The sequence below is a fragment of the Pelodiscus sinensis genome, chromosome 7 (genome assembly GCF_052426305.1).
Source record: "Pelodiscus sinensis isolate ZL-2025 chromosome 7, ASM5242630v1, whole genome shotgun sequence".
NCBI classification, from domain to species: domain Eukaryota; kingdom Metazoa; phylum Chordata; order Testudines; family Trionychidae; genus Pelodiscus; species Pelodiscus sinensis.
This window is the reverse complement of record NC_143058.1, coordinates 66,890,255-66,908,890: the sequence shown is the minus strand read 5'-3', so window position 1 is coordinate 66,908,890 and position 18,636 is coordinate 66,890,255. Positions and strand designations below refer to the sequence as shown.

The window sequence follows — 18,636 nt, the reverse complement described above, 5'->3', positions numbered from 1 at the left end:
GAGGCGCCTACAGCCGCGTCCGAGGAAAGGCCCAGTAGGGCGGGGACTTACCCTGCCGCCCCGTTCCCCTGGAGGCCCCACGGGTCCGCTGCTGCCGGTGCGGCCGGGATCCCCCTGAAACAGCAAGAGAACAAGAGTCCTGAGCCACGTCCCGGCCCAGCTGCTGCCCCCGGCCAATTCGGGTGCCGTCCCCTGACCCCTCCGCAGCGTCAGGGGACGTGCTGGGCACTCACGCGCCGCGGGGCCGGGCACTAGCGGCTGCGCTCCCAAGGGCTGGCAGCCTTCGACGGGGACCCTCCCCCCGGGCCGGCACGGATCAGGGGTGCCGGGGGGAGGGTCCCAAGCAACCTTCGTACTCTCCCAGGCGTCATCTAGTGGCTGTGCCGCACAGCTGCCTGGCCTGTGCCCGTCGGCACGGCGCGGGCACCATGCTCACCCCCTCGGGCCCCCACCCAGTGGGCGCAGACAAGGCCGGGGCTTTCCCCACACACCCATGGGCCTCAGGGAAGGGAGCCGTGGCACAGAGCTGCCGTCTGCCCCGCTTTGTCTGCCGGGCCTGGGGGGACGCGGCTGCCCCCCGTGTGGCAGTGGGGGGCTGTCACTCCGTTGGGCATTCACTGGGCGCTATGCGTGGGCTGTGGGCGACCCCTACTGGCCGGCGTCTATAAACACTGCCTGGGAGGGCACCATGGCCCAGCCGGTTCTCACCTGACCAGGGAAGGGGGGGCTTGGGGAGGGGCAGCTGGAATGAGGGGAAGGATGGAGGAAAGAGACTGGGCTGAGTGCTGGGGGTTCAGGGGCCTGTGTCCCCTGCCCCAAGGGGTCTGAGGCTGCCAGCCCTGACTCCCATGTCCACATCGCACCAGGGCTGGGCTGTATCTCGGAGCAGCAATAACCCCCCGTTCTCCTGGCCGGCGGAGCCACGCCTGGCTGTGGACGGGGTGCAGGGCCGGGGGTCCCTGACACACCGCCACACCCCCGCTCTGGCGGTGGCCTGCCCAGGCCCTGCTCGCTGCCGGGGAAGTCGCCTACCTTTATGCCATCGTCTCCTGGCTCGCCCGGGCTCCCCGCGTCTCCTGGGTAGCCGTCAGGGCCCTGGGGAGGGAGAGCAGAGAGCTGTCGCTGCAGGGGGCCCACCAGAGAACACCCCCTAGACAGCCACTTGCGGGCAGAGCAGCCACGGAGTCAGGCCTGGCTGTGACAAACCGCGGCCGGCACGTGTCCTTGGGGCCGCTGCCCTGGCATGTCGGCAGCAGAGACAGGAGCACTCTGGCACTGTCGTGCGACGCACGCTGCACTCTCTTGCATGGCCCCGCACCAGCAGCGTGACGGCGGCAGACAGACCCGCTAACTCCCTCCCGAGGCAGCGCCAGGCGCTGGGGTCCACTCCAAGCCCCCCCTGCCTCCGCGAACAGACACCAGACCTACCTTGTCCCCGGGGTCTCCCTTGCAGCCAGGGGATCCGATGCGCCCCAGCCGGCCCTGCAGGGAGCACACGACAGAGTGAGAGCAGCCAGAGAGCGGGGGCAGGGAGCGAGGCATTTCTCTCTGTCCCAGGGACCGACTGACTCACACCTGGTGTGGGCATGGAGCCGGGATGGCAGAGGGAGCTGGGCACAAAGCACAGGGCTCAGCCTGGCTGGCAGGCGGGGGCACAGGAGCCAGGCCCTGCCCAGACATCAAGCCCCGTTCTCACACTGGGCTCAGTAGGTACGTAGGCCCCTTCAGGGTCTGGGGGTGTGGAAAGGCTGGTCTGTGAGGGGCAGGAGTGGAATGGGGACAAGGGGGGGTGCAGGAGCAGGGATGGGATGAGATGCAGGGGTAGGGCAGGGCGTGGGGCAGGAGTGATCTCGGCTTTTTCCCTGTGTTTCATTTGCATTCGTGGAAGCTGTCTCTTTAGCCGCAGACATGGGGCGGCCCTGTGCGGGGAGAGGCCGGCTGGCGAGGGGCGGCCCCGCGGGGAGGGGCCGGCTGGCGAGGGGAGGCCCCGCGGGGAGGGGCCGGCTGGCGAGGGGAGGCCCCGCGGGGAGGGGCCGGCTGGCGAGAGGAGGCCCCGCGGGGAGGGGCCGGCTGGCGAGAGGAGGCCCCGCGGGGAGGGGCCGGCTGGCGAGAGGAGGCCCCATGGGGAGGGGCCGGCTGGCGAGGGGCGGCCCCGCGGGGAGGGGCCGGCTGGCGAGGGGAGGCCCCGCGGGGAGGGGCCGGCTGGCGAGGGGAGGCCCCGCGGGGAGGGGCCGGCTGGCGAGGGGAGGCCCCGCGGGGAGGGGCCGGCTGGCGAGAGGAGGCCCCGCGGGGAGGGGCCGGCTGGCGAGAGGAGGCCCCATGGGGAGGGGCCGGCTGGCGAGGGGCGGCCCCGCGGGGAGGGGCCAGCTGGCGAGGGGAGGCCCCGCGGGGAGGGGCCAGCTGGCGAGGGGAGGCCCCGCGGGGAGGGGCCAGCTGGCGAGGGGCGGCCCCGCGGGGAGGGGCCGGCTGGCGAGGGGAGGCCCCGCGGGGAGGGGCCGGCTGGCGAGGGGAGGCCCCGCGGGGAGGGGCCGGCTGGCGAGGGGAGGCCCCGCGGGGAGGGGCCGGCTGGCGAGGGGAGGCCCCGCGGGGAGGGGCCGGCTGGCGAGAGGAGGCCCCATGGGGAGGGGCCGGCTGGCAAGGGGAGGCCCCGCGGGGAGGGGCCGGCTGGCGAGGGGAGGCCCCGCGGGGAGGGGCCGGCTGGCGAGGGGAGGCCCCGCGGGGAGGGGCCGGCTGGCGAGGGGAGGCCCCGCGGGGAGGGGCGGGTGCTGGCGCTGGACAGGGCTGGCCTGTCCCCAGGCAAGTGTTACCTTCTGTCCGTCGGTGCCATTCTGTCCGGCCAGGCCAGCTGCCCCCTTCCGGCCGTCGCCACCATACTCGCCCTGCGGAGAAAAAGGACAAGATGCATCTGTGCTGGGTGCACGGCCCCACTGCCCCCAGCGACATGGCCCAGCCCCCTGCGCTGGCTGCCCAGGGGCGTCTGCAGGCCGGACTCCGGGTGCTGCCCAGGGGCGTCTGCAGGCCGGACTCCGGGTGCTGCCCAGGGGCGTCTGCAGGCCGGACTCCGGGTGCTGCTGGAAGGATCGACGTTGCTCTGGGCAGCTCCCCTCCCGCGGCCCGGCACGGCCTGCCGATGCTGTCGTCACCGCCACATCCTGGGCCAAATCCAGCTGGTGCGAACTGGATCTCTGCTGGGGCTGCCTAGAAGTGACCCCAGTGGACACTAGCCCTGTCCTGGCCGCCTCCCCCTGCCGGAGGGCTTGTCCTGTCCATTCCAGTCCTGCCGGGGCACCGGGGAGCCGGAGCCGGCGCAGGGGGGCAATGGGCTTTACGTCCACAGCCAAGTCCCACTGCGAGCAAACACTTGCAGACTAGTCCTCTGGCCCCTCCTCTCACCCCGCTGGCCCCACCCCTTCATCCCCCAGGCCCCACCCCCTCATCCCGCAGGCCCCTCCCCCTCGCCCGCTCGCCCCGCTGGCCCCTTGTCCGGTGCTCTCAGCCCAGGCTCCTTCTTACCTTCTCTCCTTTCAAGCCAGGGACACCCTAGGGCAAGAGAAAAGCCGCCTGTTAGTGTCCGTGGGCGGGCCCACGCCTGGTACCCCAGCAAGCACCAGCTGGGTGCCAGGGCGGGTCTGGGTCCCAGGTGCCTGCAGGGGACGCTGAGAGGCTCTGGCTGGCAGGCAGCAGTGCTCGGTACGGGGCTGGGGCTGGGGCTGAGCTCGGCGAGTGGCCCTGCAGGGCGGGGGGACGAGCCTTGGGCTGAAGTGCAGCAGCCAGAGGCAGGCGGGGCAGCATCGGTGGGGGGGGGCACCAGTGAGACTGCCCCCCGCCTTCCTGGGAAGTCCAAGGGGGGCTGCTTGCCCAGGCAGGGGCCCCATTATGGCATGTGTCTGGCACCAGCTGGCCAAATTCCACTTCCCTTCCGGCTGAAGCCCGAGCCCTGGTGGCACGGCCCTGACTCCGGCCGGCCGGGGGAGGCCTGGCAGGGCTGCGGGAAGTCAGGCCCCAGACCGGCAGCCAGGCATCGCCCACGAGCCGCTGCCGAGCGGGAGCACCACCACAGGCGGCGCCGGCGTCCATACCTTGGGGCCAGGGTGGCCGATGGGACCCTCAATTCCCGGGTCGCCCTGCAAGAGAGAAGGACGCGAGTTACTGCGGGGTCAGGTGCTGGGGGCCTTGGCGTGGGGCTGCTCGCCAGCAGCCAGAGGGGGGCTCACACTACTCACCTGTCGCCCCTTCAGTCCAGGGGCTCCTGGCTCCCCCATGTTCCCTTTGGCACCCTGCAAAGAAAGCACAGACACCACCCTGACGCCTCCTTCTGGCTGGCCCCCTGGCTGGGCTCTGCTCCGTGGGACTGAGGGGCAGGAGATGGCCAGCCAGGGGACAGGCACACAGCACCGACTCAGCTCTACTTGGTCCCAGTGTGTGTGTGGGGGGGGTTACACGGTCCAGGGGAGCAGGGACAGCACAGGAGCGGCTGTGGGTATGTGTGTGGTGGGGGGGTTACACAGCCCAGGGGAGCAGGGACAGCGCTAGAGTGGCTGTGTGTGTGTGTGTGTGTGGGGGGGGGGGGTTACACAGCCCAGGGGAGCAGGGACAGCGCTAGAGTGGCTGTGTGTGTGTGTGTGTGTGGGGGGGGGGGTTACACAGCCCAGGGGAGCAGGGACAGCGCTAGAGTGGCTGTGTGTGTGTGTGTGGGGGGGGGGGGGTTACACAGCCCAGGGGAGCAGGGACAGCGCTAGAGTGGCTGTGTGTGTGTGTGTGTGGGGGGGGGGGGTTACACAGCCCAGGGGAGCAGGGACAGCGCTAGAGTGGCTGTGTGTGTGTGTGGGGGGGGGGGGGTTACACAGCCCAGGGGAGCAGGGACAGCGCTAGAGTGGCTGTGTGTGTGGGGGGGGGAGGGGGTTTACACAGCCCAGGGGAGCAGGGACAGCGCTAGAGTGGCTGTGTGTGTGTGTGTGTGGGGGGGGCGTTACACAACCCAGGGGAGCAGGGACAGCGCTAGAGTGGCTGTGTGTGTGGGAGGGGGGGGTTACACAGCCCAGGGGAGCAGGGACAGCGCTAGAGTGGCTGTGTGTGTGTGTGTGGGGGGGGTTTACACAGCCCAGGGGAGCAGGGACAGCGCTAGAGTGGCTGTGTGTGTGTGTGTGGGGGGGTTACACAGCCCAGGGGAGCAGGGACAGCGCTAGAGTGGCTGTGTGTGTGTGTGTGTGTGGGGGGGGGTTACACAGCCCAGAGGAGCAGGGACAGCGCTAGAGTGGCTGTGTGTGTGTGTGTGGGGGGGGGGGTTACACAGCCCAGGGGAGCAGGGACAGCGCTAGAGTGGCTGTGTGTGTGTGTGGGGGGGGGGGGGTTACACAGCCCAGGGGAGCAGGGACAGCGCTAGAGTGGCTGTGTGTGTGTGTGGGGGGGGGGGTTACACAGCCCAGAGGAGCAGGGACAGCGCTAGAGTGGCTGTGTGTGTGTGTGTGGGGGGGGGGGGGGTTACACAGCCCAGGGGAGCAGGGACAGCGCTAGAGTGGCTGTGTGTGTGTGTGGGGGGGGGGGGGTTACACAGCCCAGAGGAGCAGGGACAGCGCTAGAGTGGCTGTGTGTGTGGGGGGGGGTTACACAGCCCAGAGGAGCAGGGACAGCGCTAGAGTGGCTGTGTGTGTGTGTGTGGGGGGGTTACACAGCCCAGAGGAGCAGGGACAGTGCTAGAGTGGCTGTGTGTGTGTGGGTGTGGGTGTGGGGGTTTACACAGCCCAGGGGAGCAGGGACAGCGCTAGAGTAGCTGTGTGTGTGGGGGGGGGGAGGGGGTTTACACAACCCAGGGGAGCAGGGACAGCGCTAGAGTGGCTGTGTATGTGTGTGTGTGTGTGTGGGGGGGGGTTACACAGCCCAGGGGAGCAGGGACAGCGCTAGAGTGGCTGTGTGTGTGTGGGGGGGGGGGGCGTTGGGCGTTACACAGCTCAGGGGAGCAGGGACAGCGCTAGGGTGGCTGTGTGTGTGTGTGTGGGGGGGGCGTTGGGCGTTACTACACAGCCCAGGGGAGCAGGGACAGCGCAGGAGCGTCTGTGGGGCTGTGCGGGGGGGTTCGCCCAGGCGCCCCAGGGGTGGGGGAGGGGAGGCAGGGGCAGCTGGGGGGAAGGGTGAGCGGGCAGAGGGAGCCCGTGGTGCAGTTCTGAGGAGAGGTCTGGGTGGGAGGGTGCCCAGTTGCCCCCGTGGGCTGTGCGGGGATGGCGCGTGCAGGCCGCAGCCCAGGGGAGGCCACGGCAGACTGGCCGGTGTCTTGCCCAGCGGCTCCCGCGCCTGGCCCGTCTCTCACCTTCTGTCCCCGGTAGCCCTTGTCCCCGGGCAAGCCAGGGATCTGCAGGCAGCTCATCTTGTAGCACTGGAAGAGAGCAGACGGCCGTGAGCAGAGCCCGGCCCGTGGGCAGCGCCGGGCAGGGGAGTGCGGGGGCCGGACTCCTGCCGGTGCCTCGCGGGACGGCTCTGCCCTGGGGCTGGCCCGGCGAGCCCGAGGGGACAGCGAGGCAGGGTGGCACTGCAGGGTGTCGGCCCCGCCCTACCCCTGCTTGCTCGGACGGGGCCCACCCCCACGTAGACTCAGACCGGGACCCAGCCGGTTCAGACGCGGCCCTCAGGCTGCCCCGCTTTGCGGGGTCCCCCGGCGTGGCCCAGCGCCTCTGACGCCTCCAGCAGCGTGGGTGGGGCTCCATGCAGCCGGGCCGTTCTCACACCTGCTCTCTTCTGGCCACACCAGAGCTGGGCTCTGGCTCGGCTCGGGGCGAGCTGCCTCCCTCGGGCCGGGCCGGAAGGGAACGAGGGGAGGGGCTGCCCGTGCAGTCTCAGCCAAGTCTGCAGCATGAACGCAGCCGGGAGCCGCCAAGTGATCCCAGCAGGCCAAGACCCCCTGTCTGCAGCCTCAAACGCAGACACGTCGGGCTCGGACGTGGAACAGGGGCTCCTGCCGGGTCAGTGTAATGGCAAGGCCTGGCCCCTCTGTGGGGAGCAGGGCACAGAGCCGGGGGCTGGTCACTCACCTCGGCGTAGTCCTCGTGTTTCTGTCAGAGAGAGAGAGATCAGATCAGTCAGACGCCGAAGACCCAGCGCTCCCCCACCTCCCGCGGGGACCAGGCAGGGCGGGAGGCAGCCGTCTGGTCTGTGCAAGGCAGGGAGGTGACTCCCGCTTCTGATGAGTCCCTGTGCTACAGGCGCCCAGGCTGGGGGGCGGTTGGAGGGAGCAGCCGGCAGCACTCCTGCAAAGCAGCCAGCCCCTCGCTTTTCCCAGAAGGCGCAGGGCCGGGCGTTGGGAGGCCAAGGGCGCCGGCCGGCTCTGCCTTGGGGCTTTCGGCGAGGGGCAGCAAGAGGCCAGGTCTCGGCCCCCTGCCTGCGCACTGCAGCTGGGAACAGCGAGGGCTTGTCGGGGCAGCCCTGTCCTTGAGACGTTCTGCCCGGCCTACTCCGCACTGGCCCCCCGGCGTGTCACGCCCTCGGCAGGCCCAGCCCAGCTCCGTGCTCCGGGGAGCACTGCGTCCATGTGAGCTCCCACTGGCCTCTCGGTGCCAGTGCAGCAGCATCTGCGTCCGGCGAGCCCAGTGCCTCTGCCTCGCGTCACACCGCCCTTACCATGACCTGGATGATCCGGTCAATGGTGTCCTCGTCCACCTCGATGGCCCCGCGCTTGGTGGTGGCGTAGTGGTTGCGGTACAGCTCGGAGGGCATGTTGGCGATATCCAGCAGCCCCTGCTCGAAGAAGTTCTGGCTGGGGGCCACCGCGAAGAGCTTGATCCCTGCCTTCCGCGCCTCGTCCGCCTGCATCTTCATGCCCCCGCAGGGGCTGCCCGTCACGTGCCCGTCGGTGAGCACCACGGCAAAGTTGATGCCCTTGGCACCCTGGGCCATGACCTGCTGGGTCATGTTGGCGATGGCGCAGTCGGTGAAGGTGCCCCGGCCGATGTAGTTGACGGCGTTCAGCCGGCGGAGGTACAGGTCCTTGCTGTTGGTCCAGGGGCTGTAGATTTCCACCACGTCGGAGAAGTGGAGACCGGCGAAGTTCCACGTGATGGTGATCTGGTTCAGGTAGACCTCCGACTCCAGCTTGCTGATGAAGGCCTGGATGAACTGCTTCATGTGGTCCACCAGGCTCTGGATGGGCACAGTCTGCAGCGCGATGCTCTCCGAGGTGTCCATGATGAAGTACACATTGATGGGGCAGTCTGTCTTCTCTGTGCGGAGACAACGGAGCGGAGCAGGGGGCTCAGACTGCGGGTGCCCCCAGCGCCCCCCAGGGAGCGGAGCAGGGGGCTCAGACTGCGGGTGCCCCCAGCGCCCCCCAGGGAGCGGAGCAGGGGGCTCAGACTGTGGGTGCCCCCAGCGCCCCCCACGGAGTGGAGCAGGGGGCTCAGACTGCGGGTGCCCCCAGCGCCCCCCACGGAGCGGAGCAGGGGGCTCAGACTGTGGGTGTCCCCAGTACCTGCCCGGCAGGGCAAACCATTTCCAGTGGGCACCACTCTGATTTATCAGCACTGGATTTCGTCTGCATTTCCCTGCCCAGTCACCCGGTTCGGTCTGCGCTGGGTTTTGTCTACACTGGCTTCAGAGCAGGTTTGGGAGGGAGGCGGGAGGAGCGTTTCCGTGGTAACAAAGAATGTCCATACAAACCGACCCTGCCGTGCTGTCTGCAGTGGCACCCCCCGACCCATTCCCGCCCCTGCGCCCCCCCCCCCGTCTTTCCAGTCTGATCCAGTGTCGACCCCCTTGGTGTGCGACAGGATACGGTCAAGTCCTGCCCCAGGTTGAGCTGCCTTTCTGGAGGCCTGGGAGCCCCCCACGGCCTGGCACTCGGGTCCTCAGCCCGGAACCCGTGTGCCTGCGGGCCCCTCTGCAGTGGGGCTCAGGGCAGGCCTCGGTGGGCCCGCTGGGGCCAAGCGACCGCGCGGGTACCTGGACAGGGCATTGGGCGCGCCTGGAAGGACGTGTCTTCATCCTCATCATACTGCGCCTGCAGGGGGGCCAGGGTGGCGCCAAGCAGAAGGGCGAAGAAAGCGAGTGGGGCCATCTCAGCCGCTCCCCGTGCAGCAGCGCCCTGCGGGAGAACACAGAGCGCCGCCGTCAGCCGGGGGAGGAGCCGCGGGGGGCCCCGGCGTCGAGCGGGACTTCTCCCACCATTCCTGCCCAAAGGGATCCAGGCCCGACATCCCACCTGGGGCGGGCAGAGCGGTCGCAGCACTCGCTTTGGGCTGGAAAGGGCGCGGCACGATGGCCCAGCCGGCCGGCCCCTCAGGCACGGTGCCCATGTGCAGGCCGGAGCGCGGCTGGACTTTGGCGGGGGGCTCAGTCTCACGAACCCGCCCGGCTATTTTAAACACCTCCTTGGACGGGCTGGGACCTGTTTGTGCCACGTGGGGACTGCTAGCTCAGCTCCAAGGGCAGGGGTGTGGGGCCGGCTCAGGCGCGTGGGAGGCCGGAGCTCCTGCCTGCACTGGCTGATGACGGGCATGCCCATGCTGCCATCCAGGGCCAGGGGATCGGCCTCAGAGCCTTTGCTGGCCTTGCGCCTGTCACGAGTGCTCTGCCTCGGTGTCCCCACCTGGCAATGGGGGTCAACGCGCTCAGAGCTGCCTGCCCGCCAGCGCCATGGCCCGAGGGGCAGGAAGGGGCTGGTTTTCAGCCTTTGCAGCGCTCCTGCTGTGATGTAGTAGGCAGGCCGTGTGGTGGCCATGTGGGCTGGGGGTGGCCCCTACTGGCCGGTACATGTAGCACTGCTGAGCAAGGACGGCTGCCTAAGGTCACGCAGGCAAAAACCCAACCTGTCCAACCGGCTGAGGGCAGGGACGGAACAAAGGGTATGTCTACACTACCCTCCTAGTTCGAACTAGCGGGGTAATGTAGGCATACCGCACTTGCTAATGAAGCCCGGGATTTGAATTTCCCGGGCTTCATTAGCATAAGCGGGGAGCCGCCATTTTTAAATCCCCGCTGCTTCGAACCCCGTGCAGCGCGGCTACACGGGGCTCGAACTAGGTAGTTCGGACTAGGGTGCCTATTCCGAACTACCGGTACACCTCATTTCACGAGGAGTAACGGTAGTTCGGAATGGGAACCTAGTCCGAGCTACCTAGTTCGAGCCCCGTGTAGCCGCGCTGCACAGGGTTCGAAGCAGCGGGGATTTAAAAATGGCGGCTCCCCGCTTATGCTAATGAAGCCCGGGAAATTCAAATCCCGGGCTTCATTAGCAAGTGCAGTATGCCTACATTACCCCGCTAGTTCGAACTAGCGTGGTAGTGTAGACATACCCATAGGAAGGGAGGAGTCGGGGAAGGGGCAGTTTCTGGCTGGGAACCATGAAGGAAGCAACTTTAGCTGAGGGTATGTCTACACTACAAAGTTAGTTCGAACTAACTTTAATAGGCGCTACACTAGCGCTCCGCTAGTTCGAATTTGAATCGAACTAGCGGAGCGCTTAGTTCGAACTAGGTAAACCTCATTTTACGAGGACTAACGCCTAGTTCGAACTAGCTAGTTCGAATTAAGGGGTGTGTAGCCCCTTAATTCGAACTAGTGGGAGGCTAGCCCTCCCCAGGTTTCCCTGGTGGCCACTCTGGCCAACACCAGGCAAACTCTATGCCCCCTTCCCGGCCCCGGACCCCTTAAAGGGGCACGGGCTGGCTACGGTGCCCGTGCCAGGTGCAAGCCTGCCAGCACCCAGCCAGCAGACCCTGCACCTGGCACGGCTCGAGCCACCCACCCGATGTCCCACAGCCCACCCCCTCTTCCCGGGACCAGGCTGGCAGCTCCCGGGAGCTTGCCCTGGACCGCAAGAGGCAGGCACCTGCCTGGGCTAGTGCAGACATCGTGGACCTCGTCCACGATCTCTGCACTAGGCACAGGAAAGTGGCCGTCTAGGGCAGGAGAGCTGCCAGCCTGGCCACCCAGGAGCAGGTGTGCATGAAAATCAAGGGGGTCCACTGAGACCCCCGACCCTGAGCCCTGAGCTTACAATGGCCGTACTGGGTCAGACCAAAGGTCCATCTAGCCCAGTAGCCTGTCTGCCGACAGCGGCCAACCCTAGAGACCCTGGAGGGGATGGACCGAAGACAGTGACCAAGCCATTTGTCTCGTGCCATCCCTCTCCAGCCTTCCACAAACTTTGGGCAGGGACACCACTCCTACCCCCTGGCTAAGACTACTCCATGGACCCAACCTCCATGACTTGATCTCACTTCCCTTTCAACTCTGTTCTAGTTGTAGCCTTCACAGCCTCCTGCAGCAAGGAGTTCCGCAGGTTAACTATTTGCTTTGTGAAGAACAACTTTCTCTTACTAGTTTGAAGCCTGCTACCCATTCCTTTCCTTTGGTGTCCTCCAGTCCTTCTTTATGGGAACTAATGAAGAACTTTTCTTTATGCACCCTCTCCACCGAACCCCTGCTTTTAGAGACCTCTATCCTGTCCCCCCTCCGTCTCCTCTTGTCTAAGCTGAACAGTCCCAGTCTCTGTAGCCTCTCTTCATCTGGGACCTGTTCCCAACCCCTGATCATGTTAGTTGCCCTCCCCTCTCCCAGCCTTTCTCTTCCCCTCTCCCCACCTCCTTTTCCCAGTCTCCCCCAGTTTTGTTCAATAAAGACAGAGTCAATGTTGGAAGAAACGTTATCTTTATTTTGTACATCAATAAGAAGTGGGGCTAGGGAAGGGTAAGTGGAAGGAGGTGAGGGAGGAATGGGGTACGAGCCCCCGATGGGGAGGACTGGGCTGGCTCTGCGGGCTTCTGGGGGTGGAAGCTCTCCTGCAGCTCCCCGATTGCCCCCTCTTCCCAGATGGCAGCCTGCGGCAAGTGCAGCCGGGCTGATGGCCGAGTGCTGTGATGTGCCCAGTGTGGGTAGTCCGGGCAATCCAAGCCAGAACTTCTTTGCAAGCGGGGCACCCCTTAGAACTGTCTGTCCGGGGTGGGGGTCGGGACCCTTTAAGCGCAGCCCTCGGCTAGCCTGAGACAGCATCTCCACGCTCTAAGTCCTCCTCTGATGCCCTGCCGGCACTGCTTCCGGCCATCCTTAAGCCCTGTTCAGAGTCCACTCAATGTGGACTTGCTAGTTCGAATTACAAAACGCTAATTCGAACTAGTTTTTAGTTCTAGACGCGTTAGTTCGAATTAGCTTAGTTCGAATTAACTAATTCGAACTAAGTTAGTTCGAACTAGCGCTGTAGTGTAGACGTACCCTGAGTGCTGAGGGTCTAGGGGTGACAAGGGACCCCCTAACCCAAGGGGTCTGAGGCATCCTGGCCCTGACTCCTGTAACCACATCACGTCTGTGCTGTGCTGTATCCTGGAGGAGCAATACAACCCCGCTATTCTACTGGCGGAGTCTGTTCTTGCTGCTACGGGGGTGCAGGATTGGGGGGACCCCGACGCGCCGTCACAGGAGTGGGATGCACTGCACCAGTGGATGGAGCTTCCAGCAGCAAGGGACAAGGAGCAGTAGGAGGAAGAGGCTTGCAAGAGCCAGGCGTGCGGGAGGCAGAGTGAAGCGATTCCTGGGAGCCGTGGGCCGCTGCAGTGCTCGGTCAGTGACTCTGCACCCCAGGGATCAGCGGAGATGGCCCCCACCCGACTCCTGAAGGCAGACCTTGTGGGGCGGTGCAGAGAGAGGGGCCTGCCCGTGGGGAAAGCAACCAAGGCTCAGCTGATTGCCCGGCTGGAAGAGAGTAACCCGTCCAGGGGCCTGGATCCTGTCCCAGCGGGGAGCAGCCAGACACCCCCTGGGAGCATCTCAGGCTCTCAGACCGGACGGAGGGCAGGAGCCCGCCAGAGAGACATGGTGCCCACCAGGCCCAGCCCTGCCAGCAGCGGTTCGTCTAGGGCGGGGTCCAGCCCGGCAGAGCTACGGCGGCTGGAGATCAAGCTACAGCTAAATGAGTTAGAGGACCGTAGGGAGGAGCACCAGGATCAAGAGGCAGCAGCAGCATGAGCTGGCCATGGCGGAGCGGAGAAGCCGCGGGGCCCCAGCTGCGGTGAGGGTGGAGGATCCCAGGGGGCCCGGGGCAGCCAGACGCTTGGAGAAGCTCGTGTTGGCCCAGTGTAAAAACATGGACATGGACGGGCTCCTCAGCGCCATTGAGTGGGCCTGGGAACTGCACCAGATCCCCGCAGCTGACCGGCTGCAAGAGCTCACCCCCTTGCTCAATCAGGAGGCCAAAGGGGTGCTCAACCAGCTTGAGGATCTGCAGCCAGGTGATTACGAATGGGTCAAAGAGGCCCTGCTGCACAAGTTCAGGCCAGCGAGACTCCAGCCAGCCAGCCCGCCGGCCCCTCTCCGGACAGCGAGACTCCAGCCTGCCAGCCCGCCGGCCCCTCTCCGGACAGCGAGACTCCAGCCTGCCAGCCCGCCGGCCCCTCTCCGGACAGCGAGACTCCAGCCTGCCAGCCCGCCAGCCCCTCTCCGGACAGCGAGACTCCAGCCTGCCAGCCCGCCGGCCCCTCTCCGGACAGCGAGACTCCAGCCTGCCAGCCCGCCGGCCCCTCTCCGGACAGCGAGACTCCAGCCTGCCAGCCCGCCGGCCCCTCTCCGGACAGCGGGACTCCAGCCTGCCAGCCCGCCGGCCCCTCTCCGGACAGCGAGACTCCAGCCTGCCAGCCCGCCGGCCCCTCTCCGGACAGCGGGACTCCAGCCTGCCAGCCCGCCGGCCCCTCTCCGGACAGCGAGACTCCAGCCAGCCAGCCCGCCGGCCCCTCTCCGGACAGCGGGACTCCAGCCTGCCAGCCCGCCGGCCCCTCTCCGGACAGCGGGACTCCAGCCAGCCAGCCCCTCTCCGGACAGCGAGACTCCAGCCTGCCAGCCCGCCGGCCCCTCTCCGGACAGCGGGACTCCAGCCAGCCAGCCCCTCTCCGGACAGCGAGACTCCAGCCAGCCAGCCCGCCGGCCCCTCTCCGGACAGCGGGACTCCAGCCTGCCAGCCCGCCGGCCCCTCTCTGGACAGCGAGACTCCAGCCTGCCAGCCCGCCGGCCCCTCTCCGGACAGCGGGACTCCAGCCAGCCAGCCCGCCGGCCCCTCTCCGGACAGCGGGACTCCAGCCTGCCAGCCCGCCGGCCCCTCTCTGGACAGCGAGACTCCAGCCTGCCAGCCCGCCGGCCCCTCTCCGTACAGCGAGACTCCAGCCAGCCAGCCCGCCGGCCCCTCTCCGGACAGCGGGACTCCAGCCTGCCAGCCCGCCGGCCCCTCTCCAGCCAGTGGGACTCCAGCCAGCCAGCCCCTCTCCGGACAGCGAGACTCCAGCCAGCCAGCCCGCCGGCCCCTCTCCGGACAGCGAGACTCCAGCCAGCCAGCCCGCCGGCCCCTCTCTGGACAGCGAGACTCCAGCCAGCCAGCCCGCCGGCCCCTCTCTGGACAGCGAGACTCCAGCCAGCCAGCCCGCCGGCCCCTCTCCGGACAGCGGGACTCCAGCCAGCCAGCCCGCCGGCCCCTCTCCGGACAGCGAGACTCCAGCCAGCCAGCCCGCCGGCCCCTCTCCGGACAGCGAGACTCCAGCCAGCCAGCCCGCCGGCCCCTCTCTGGACAGCGGGACTCCAGCCAGCCAGCCCGCCGGCCCCTCTCTGGACAGCGGGACTCCAGCCTGCCAGCCCGCCGGCCCCTCTCCAGCCAGTGGGACTCCAGCCAGCCAGCCCCTCTCCGGACAGCGAGACTCCAGCCAGCCAGCCCGCCGGCCCCTCTCTGGACAGCGAGACTCCAGCCAGCCAGCCCGCCAGCCCCTCTCCGGCCAGCAGGACTCCAGCCCGCCGGCCCCTCTCCGAGCAGCAGTGTGACTAGCTGGGGGGGCTGTCCATTCTCGTGGCCCTGGGCCCACTCTGGTTCGCAGTCTGGTCACTGTGGGATGGGGTGACCCCTACTGGCCGGTGTCTGTAGCACTGCCCGGGCGGGGGGGTCCCGGGGCAGGCACATAGACCGTGACTAGCAACTTCCCCCCTGGCCAGGGGGAGGGGTTTGAGCAGAGGAGGGGGCTGCGGGGCGCGCGGAGGGAGCAGACTGACCAGTGCAGGGGGCTCAGGGGCTGCGGACCCCCCCGGGCATTAGGGCTGTCCGCCCGCCCTCTGCCCACGTCGAGCTCGGCCGCGCTTATCCCGGAGAAGCGAGAAACCTTCTATGCTAGTGGCCGGCGGAGCCACGTCCGGCTGCGGGGGGTGCAGGGTCGGGGCCCGACGCGCCTCTGGCCCACGCCGGAGAGCAGGGGCAGGAATCCGCCAGCAGCCCAGACCCGCGGGCGCCTCTGGCCTGGCTTCCCCAGCCCCGCTGCGCCCGCACCGGCACCTCCGCGAGCAGCCTCCTCCCGCACCCGGCTCTCATTGCCGGAGAGCCCCGAGCGACGCGGGGCAGGCCCGCCCCAGCGCCCCCCGCCGGAGGGAGGGGCCGCCCGGGGAGGGGGCCCCCGTGTACCCGCTCCCCTGTGCATCGGCACAGGCTGCGTCCTGCGCCAAGAGCGCCGCGCTGCTGTTCGGGGCCACGGTGCTGGGCGCAGCGGGGCGCAGCGGGGCGCGGGGGCGTCTGCTCAGGTGCGCCCCTGACACCGTGGGCTGGGCCTCCACGGCTCTCGCCCCGGCAGCCCCCCCGCGCCCGCGCTCGCCCCGGCAGCCCCCCGCCCACCTTCCGTCCCGGGAAGGAGGCGCCCACGGGGCTGGGCGCGTCACTGGCTGAGGGGAACCGGCCCGGCCCGGCCCGGCTGCCTCTCACCCGGGTGGGAACGTGCAAGGCAGCCCCCGCCCCGCCCTGCCCGCGTCCCCGAAGCCGCCCGGGGCTCGCAGCTCGGCAGCCTCCCTTGGGCCCCTCGGTGGCCCCCGCGCCCGGGATCACCGCGCTCCAGCGAGCGACGGCCCCTCGCTCCCCCCGCCGCCCGGCCCCGCCACCAGGCAGATCCCGGGGCGCCCGCTCGCTCCGGATCCCGCGCGCAGCCCTGGCCCGGCTGCCGGAGCCCGCCGCGGGGTCCTTGCCCACCTGAACCCGAGCGCGAGGTCTCCTCCACCAAGGGGGTCGGGACGGGAAATCTCCGGGCTCCCGCGCGTCAGCAGCGCTCGGGCATGTCCCGTGGCCAGGCCCAGACGGTTCCCCCGGGGCTGCGGGCTCCGCGTGTTCCGAGAGCTGGGAGCGGCGGCGGCGTGTGAGCCTCTGGGCGCTGGCGAGCGGCAACTGCCTACTTTATAATTCCCCTCCCGCGCCGAGCGCGCCCTGCTCCGCGCGGCCACAGGGTGTCACTGGGGGTCCGTCCCTGCCGCCAGCCCCCAGCCCGCCCTCCTCCGCCGCCTCTGGGGGTGGGGAGCGGGGCTCGGCTCCGAGAGCTGAACACGCCTCGGAAGAGGAACTCACATTTCCCAGGCACAAGAGCCCTCTGGGTGCCCAGCCCACGTAGCCCTCCTGGGGCCTGGCCCCTTCCCACCCGCCAGCCTGGGTCTGCTCTGCTCCCTGGGCGCCCTCTGCTCCTTCCAGGGTGACTGCCAGCGCCCACAGCCCCAGAGGGAGCTCTGACCCCCCAGCCAGGCCAAGGGGCCAGTCTCTGGCGGGCACCAAGCCAGCCATGGCGGGCAGCTCCTCAGCCGGGCACAGTCGTCCCCCCGGGCCTGGCTGGAAACACTATGGGTCTGGCTGGGTGGCTGGTGGGGCAATTCCCAGGATGGATGTGGAGGAGAGACTGGCAAGGGAAAGCTGTACAGGGCGGGACCTAGAACCCGGCTGTTTTCAAGGGGAGCCGGCTGGGGAGGCCTGGGGCGAGGGGTCAGGGAGGCCTGGGGTGAGGGGCCGGGGAGGCCTGGAGCCAGGGGCCGGGGAGGCCTGGGATGAGGGGTCGGGGAGGCCTGGGACGAGGGGGCTGGGGAGGCCTGGGGCGAGGGGCTGGGGAGGCCTGGGGCGAGGGGCCAGGGAGGGCTAGGGTGAGGTGCCGGGGAGGCTAGGGTGAGGGGCCAGAGAGGCCTGGGGCGAGGGGGCCAGGGAGGCCTGGGACGAGGGGGCCGGGGAGGCCTGGGGCGAGGGGCCGGGGAGGCTAGGGTGAGGGGGCCGGGGAGGCCTGGGGCGAGGGGGCCGGGGAGGCCTGGGGCGAGGGGGCCGGGGAGGCTAGGGTGAGGGGCCAGAGAGGCCTGGGGCGAGGGGGCCAGGGAGGCCTGGGACGAGGGGGCCGGGGAGGCCTGGGGCGAGGTGCCGGGGAGGCCTGGGGTGAGGGGCCAGAGAGGCCTGGGGCGAGGGGGCCAGGGAGGCCTGGGACGAGGGGGCCAGGGAGGCCTGGGGCGAGGGGGCTGAAGAGGCCTGGGGCAAGGGGCCAGGCTGCCACAGTCATCGAGGCAGGATGAGGGGTCTCTCTTCAGTGACCCTGCAGAAGCCTGGGCCCACAGCTGTGCAGGTGCAGGCCCATCCCCCAAGCCAGGGCCCCTCTGTTGAGCTTTGGGCGGCGCTGGGAGGCAACGCCCCGCCGGGGGAGCAGCCCCACAGCCTTCGGGGAGCTGTTTGGGGGGCGCCTCTCACTGTCACAATTCGACCCCTTCTCTCCAGGGCCAGCGTGGCCGCTGGGCTCTGTTCCCTCGGCCTGCCTCACCGAGAAGCCCGCGGCTCTCTGGAACGCCCCCGGCAGCGCTCGGATGGGCCAAGACCCCGCCACCCCCTCCCTGGCTCTGAAGAAGGGCTGGCGCGTCAGGGGTCCCCCCGCCAATCGGTCTTCTGGCCCCTCCGGCACCGCGGGAAGGTGCTTGCCCTTGCCAGCATCCAAGAGAACGTCACCACTCAGAGCCCCTCGCTTACCCAGGCAAGGGGGCAGGAGCAGCAGGCCCAGAGAGGGGCAAGGCTAACACGTGGCCAGGGAAACGCCCTGCCCCCCCGAATATCAAGGCGAGTCTTTCACCGATGCAGAGGCAGACCCAAGCGGGCAAATGGCAGCGCCAGCCTCCCTGCGTCCCACCCCAGGTCACAGCCCTGCGCTGACATCTCCATCTCGGGGAGGGCCGGGGGCCGGGCTCGTCGCCCGTGCACAGCTCTGGCAGGCTCAGCCCCGCTGGGTTCCTAGGACAAGCCAGCCCGTCCCTTGAACGCACCCAGCGGTACCAGCTGTGTTCCTCCTCCCATCGGTGCTGTGAAACCTGCCCCTCCCCGCTGGGCCCCGTGCACTGCAGCGCCACCCGAGGAGCCATTCCCTCCACGGCGCTGTACGTGGGGTCCCCCATCCTGCAGCACCGGAGCAGCCAGGGGTAGAATAGGGAGGGGTTCGTGCTCCTTCAGGCTGCAGCCCAGCACAGATGGGATGTGGCTGCAGGGGTCTGGGCCAGGGTGCCTCAGATCCCTTGGAGTGGGGGGTCCATCGCCCCCCTAGACCTCCAGCCCCCAGTTTAGGCCGACTCCTTCATGTTCCCCAGCCAGCAACTGACCCTCCCCCCCAGCCTGCTGATGGTCTCCCTTTGTCTCTCCCCTGGGACTCCCCTGCTATCTCCTCGGGCTGGGCCCGGGTGTCTGGGTTAATCCACACGTGGGTGAGTCAGTGGGCATTGCACAGCACAGCGCAGGGGGACCCGGGTCACAGAGCAGGCAGCCCCCCCTCCACCCCACGGTGGGAAAGCCCCACGTGGGGAGAGACCACGCATGCCACATTCCACTTACTCCCCGTGTACTCCTGTGGTTCCCAGCCGTGGGGGCAG

The 18,636-nt window shown here is 68.7% G+C and overlaps 1 protein-coding gene across 3 annotated transcripts in view; it reads right to left on the bottom strand.

Moving 5' to 3' along the window:
• The window catches only part of COL6A2 (collagen type VI alpha 2 chain), a 36,749-nt gene extending 20,528 nt beyond the window's left edge, over positions 1 to 16,221 (bottom strand). Inside the window, exons 1-12 of one of the 3 annotated variants that reach the window (XM_075934123.2) lie at positions 15,962 to 16,221; positions 8,926 to 9,067; positions 7,609 to 8,207; positions 7,023 to 7,043; positions 6,305 to 6,370; positions 4,224 to 4,277; positions 4,080 to 4,124; positions 3,514 to 3,540; positions 2,808 to 2,879; positions 1,429 to 1,482; positions 1,033 to 1,095; positions 52 to 114 (exon numbers count right to left, since the gene is read on the bottom strand). In XM_075934123.2, coding sequence (XP_075790238.2) covers positions 52 to 114; positions 1,033 to 1,095; positions 1,429 to 1,482; positions 2,808 to 2,879; positions 3,514 to 3,540; positions 4,080 to 4,124; positions 4,224 to 4,277; positions 6,305 to 6,370; positions 7,023 to 7,043; positions 7,609 to 8,207; positions 8,926 to 9,040 — 1,179 coding nt within the window. In that variant the 5' untranslated portion in view covers positions 9,041 to 9,067; positions 15,962 to 16,221. Of the gene's footprint in view, positions 1 to 51; positions 115 to 1,032; positions 1,096 to 1,428; positions 1,483 to 2,807; positions 2,880 to 3,513; positions 3,541 to 4,079; positions 4,125 to 4,223; positions 4,278 to 6,304; positions 6,371 to 7,022; positions 7,044 to 7,608; positions 8,208 to 8,925; positions 9,068 to 15,003; positions 15,310 to 15,961 lie in introns of those variants that run through there. The other 2 variants (XM_075934121.2, XM_075934122.2) reach the window with 2 other exon arrangements.
• Positions 16,222 to 18,636: the final 2,415 nt, after the last annotated feature.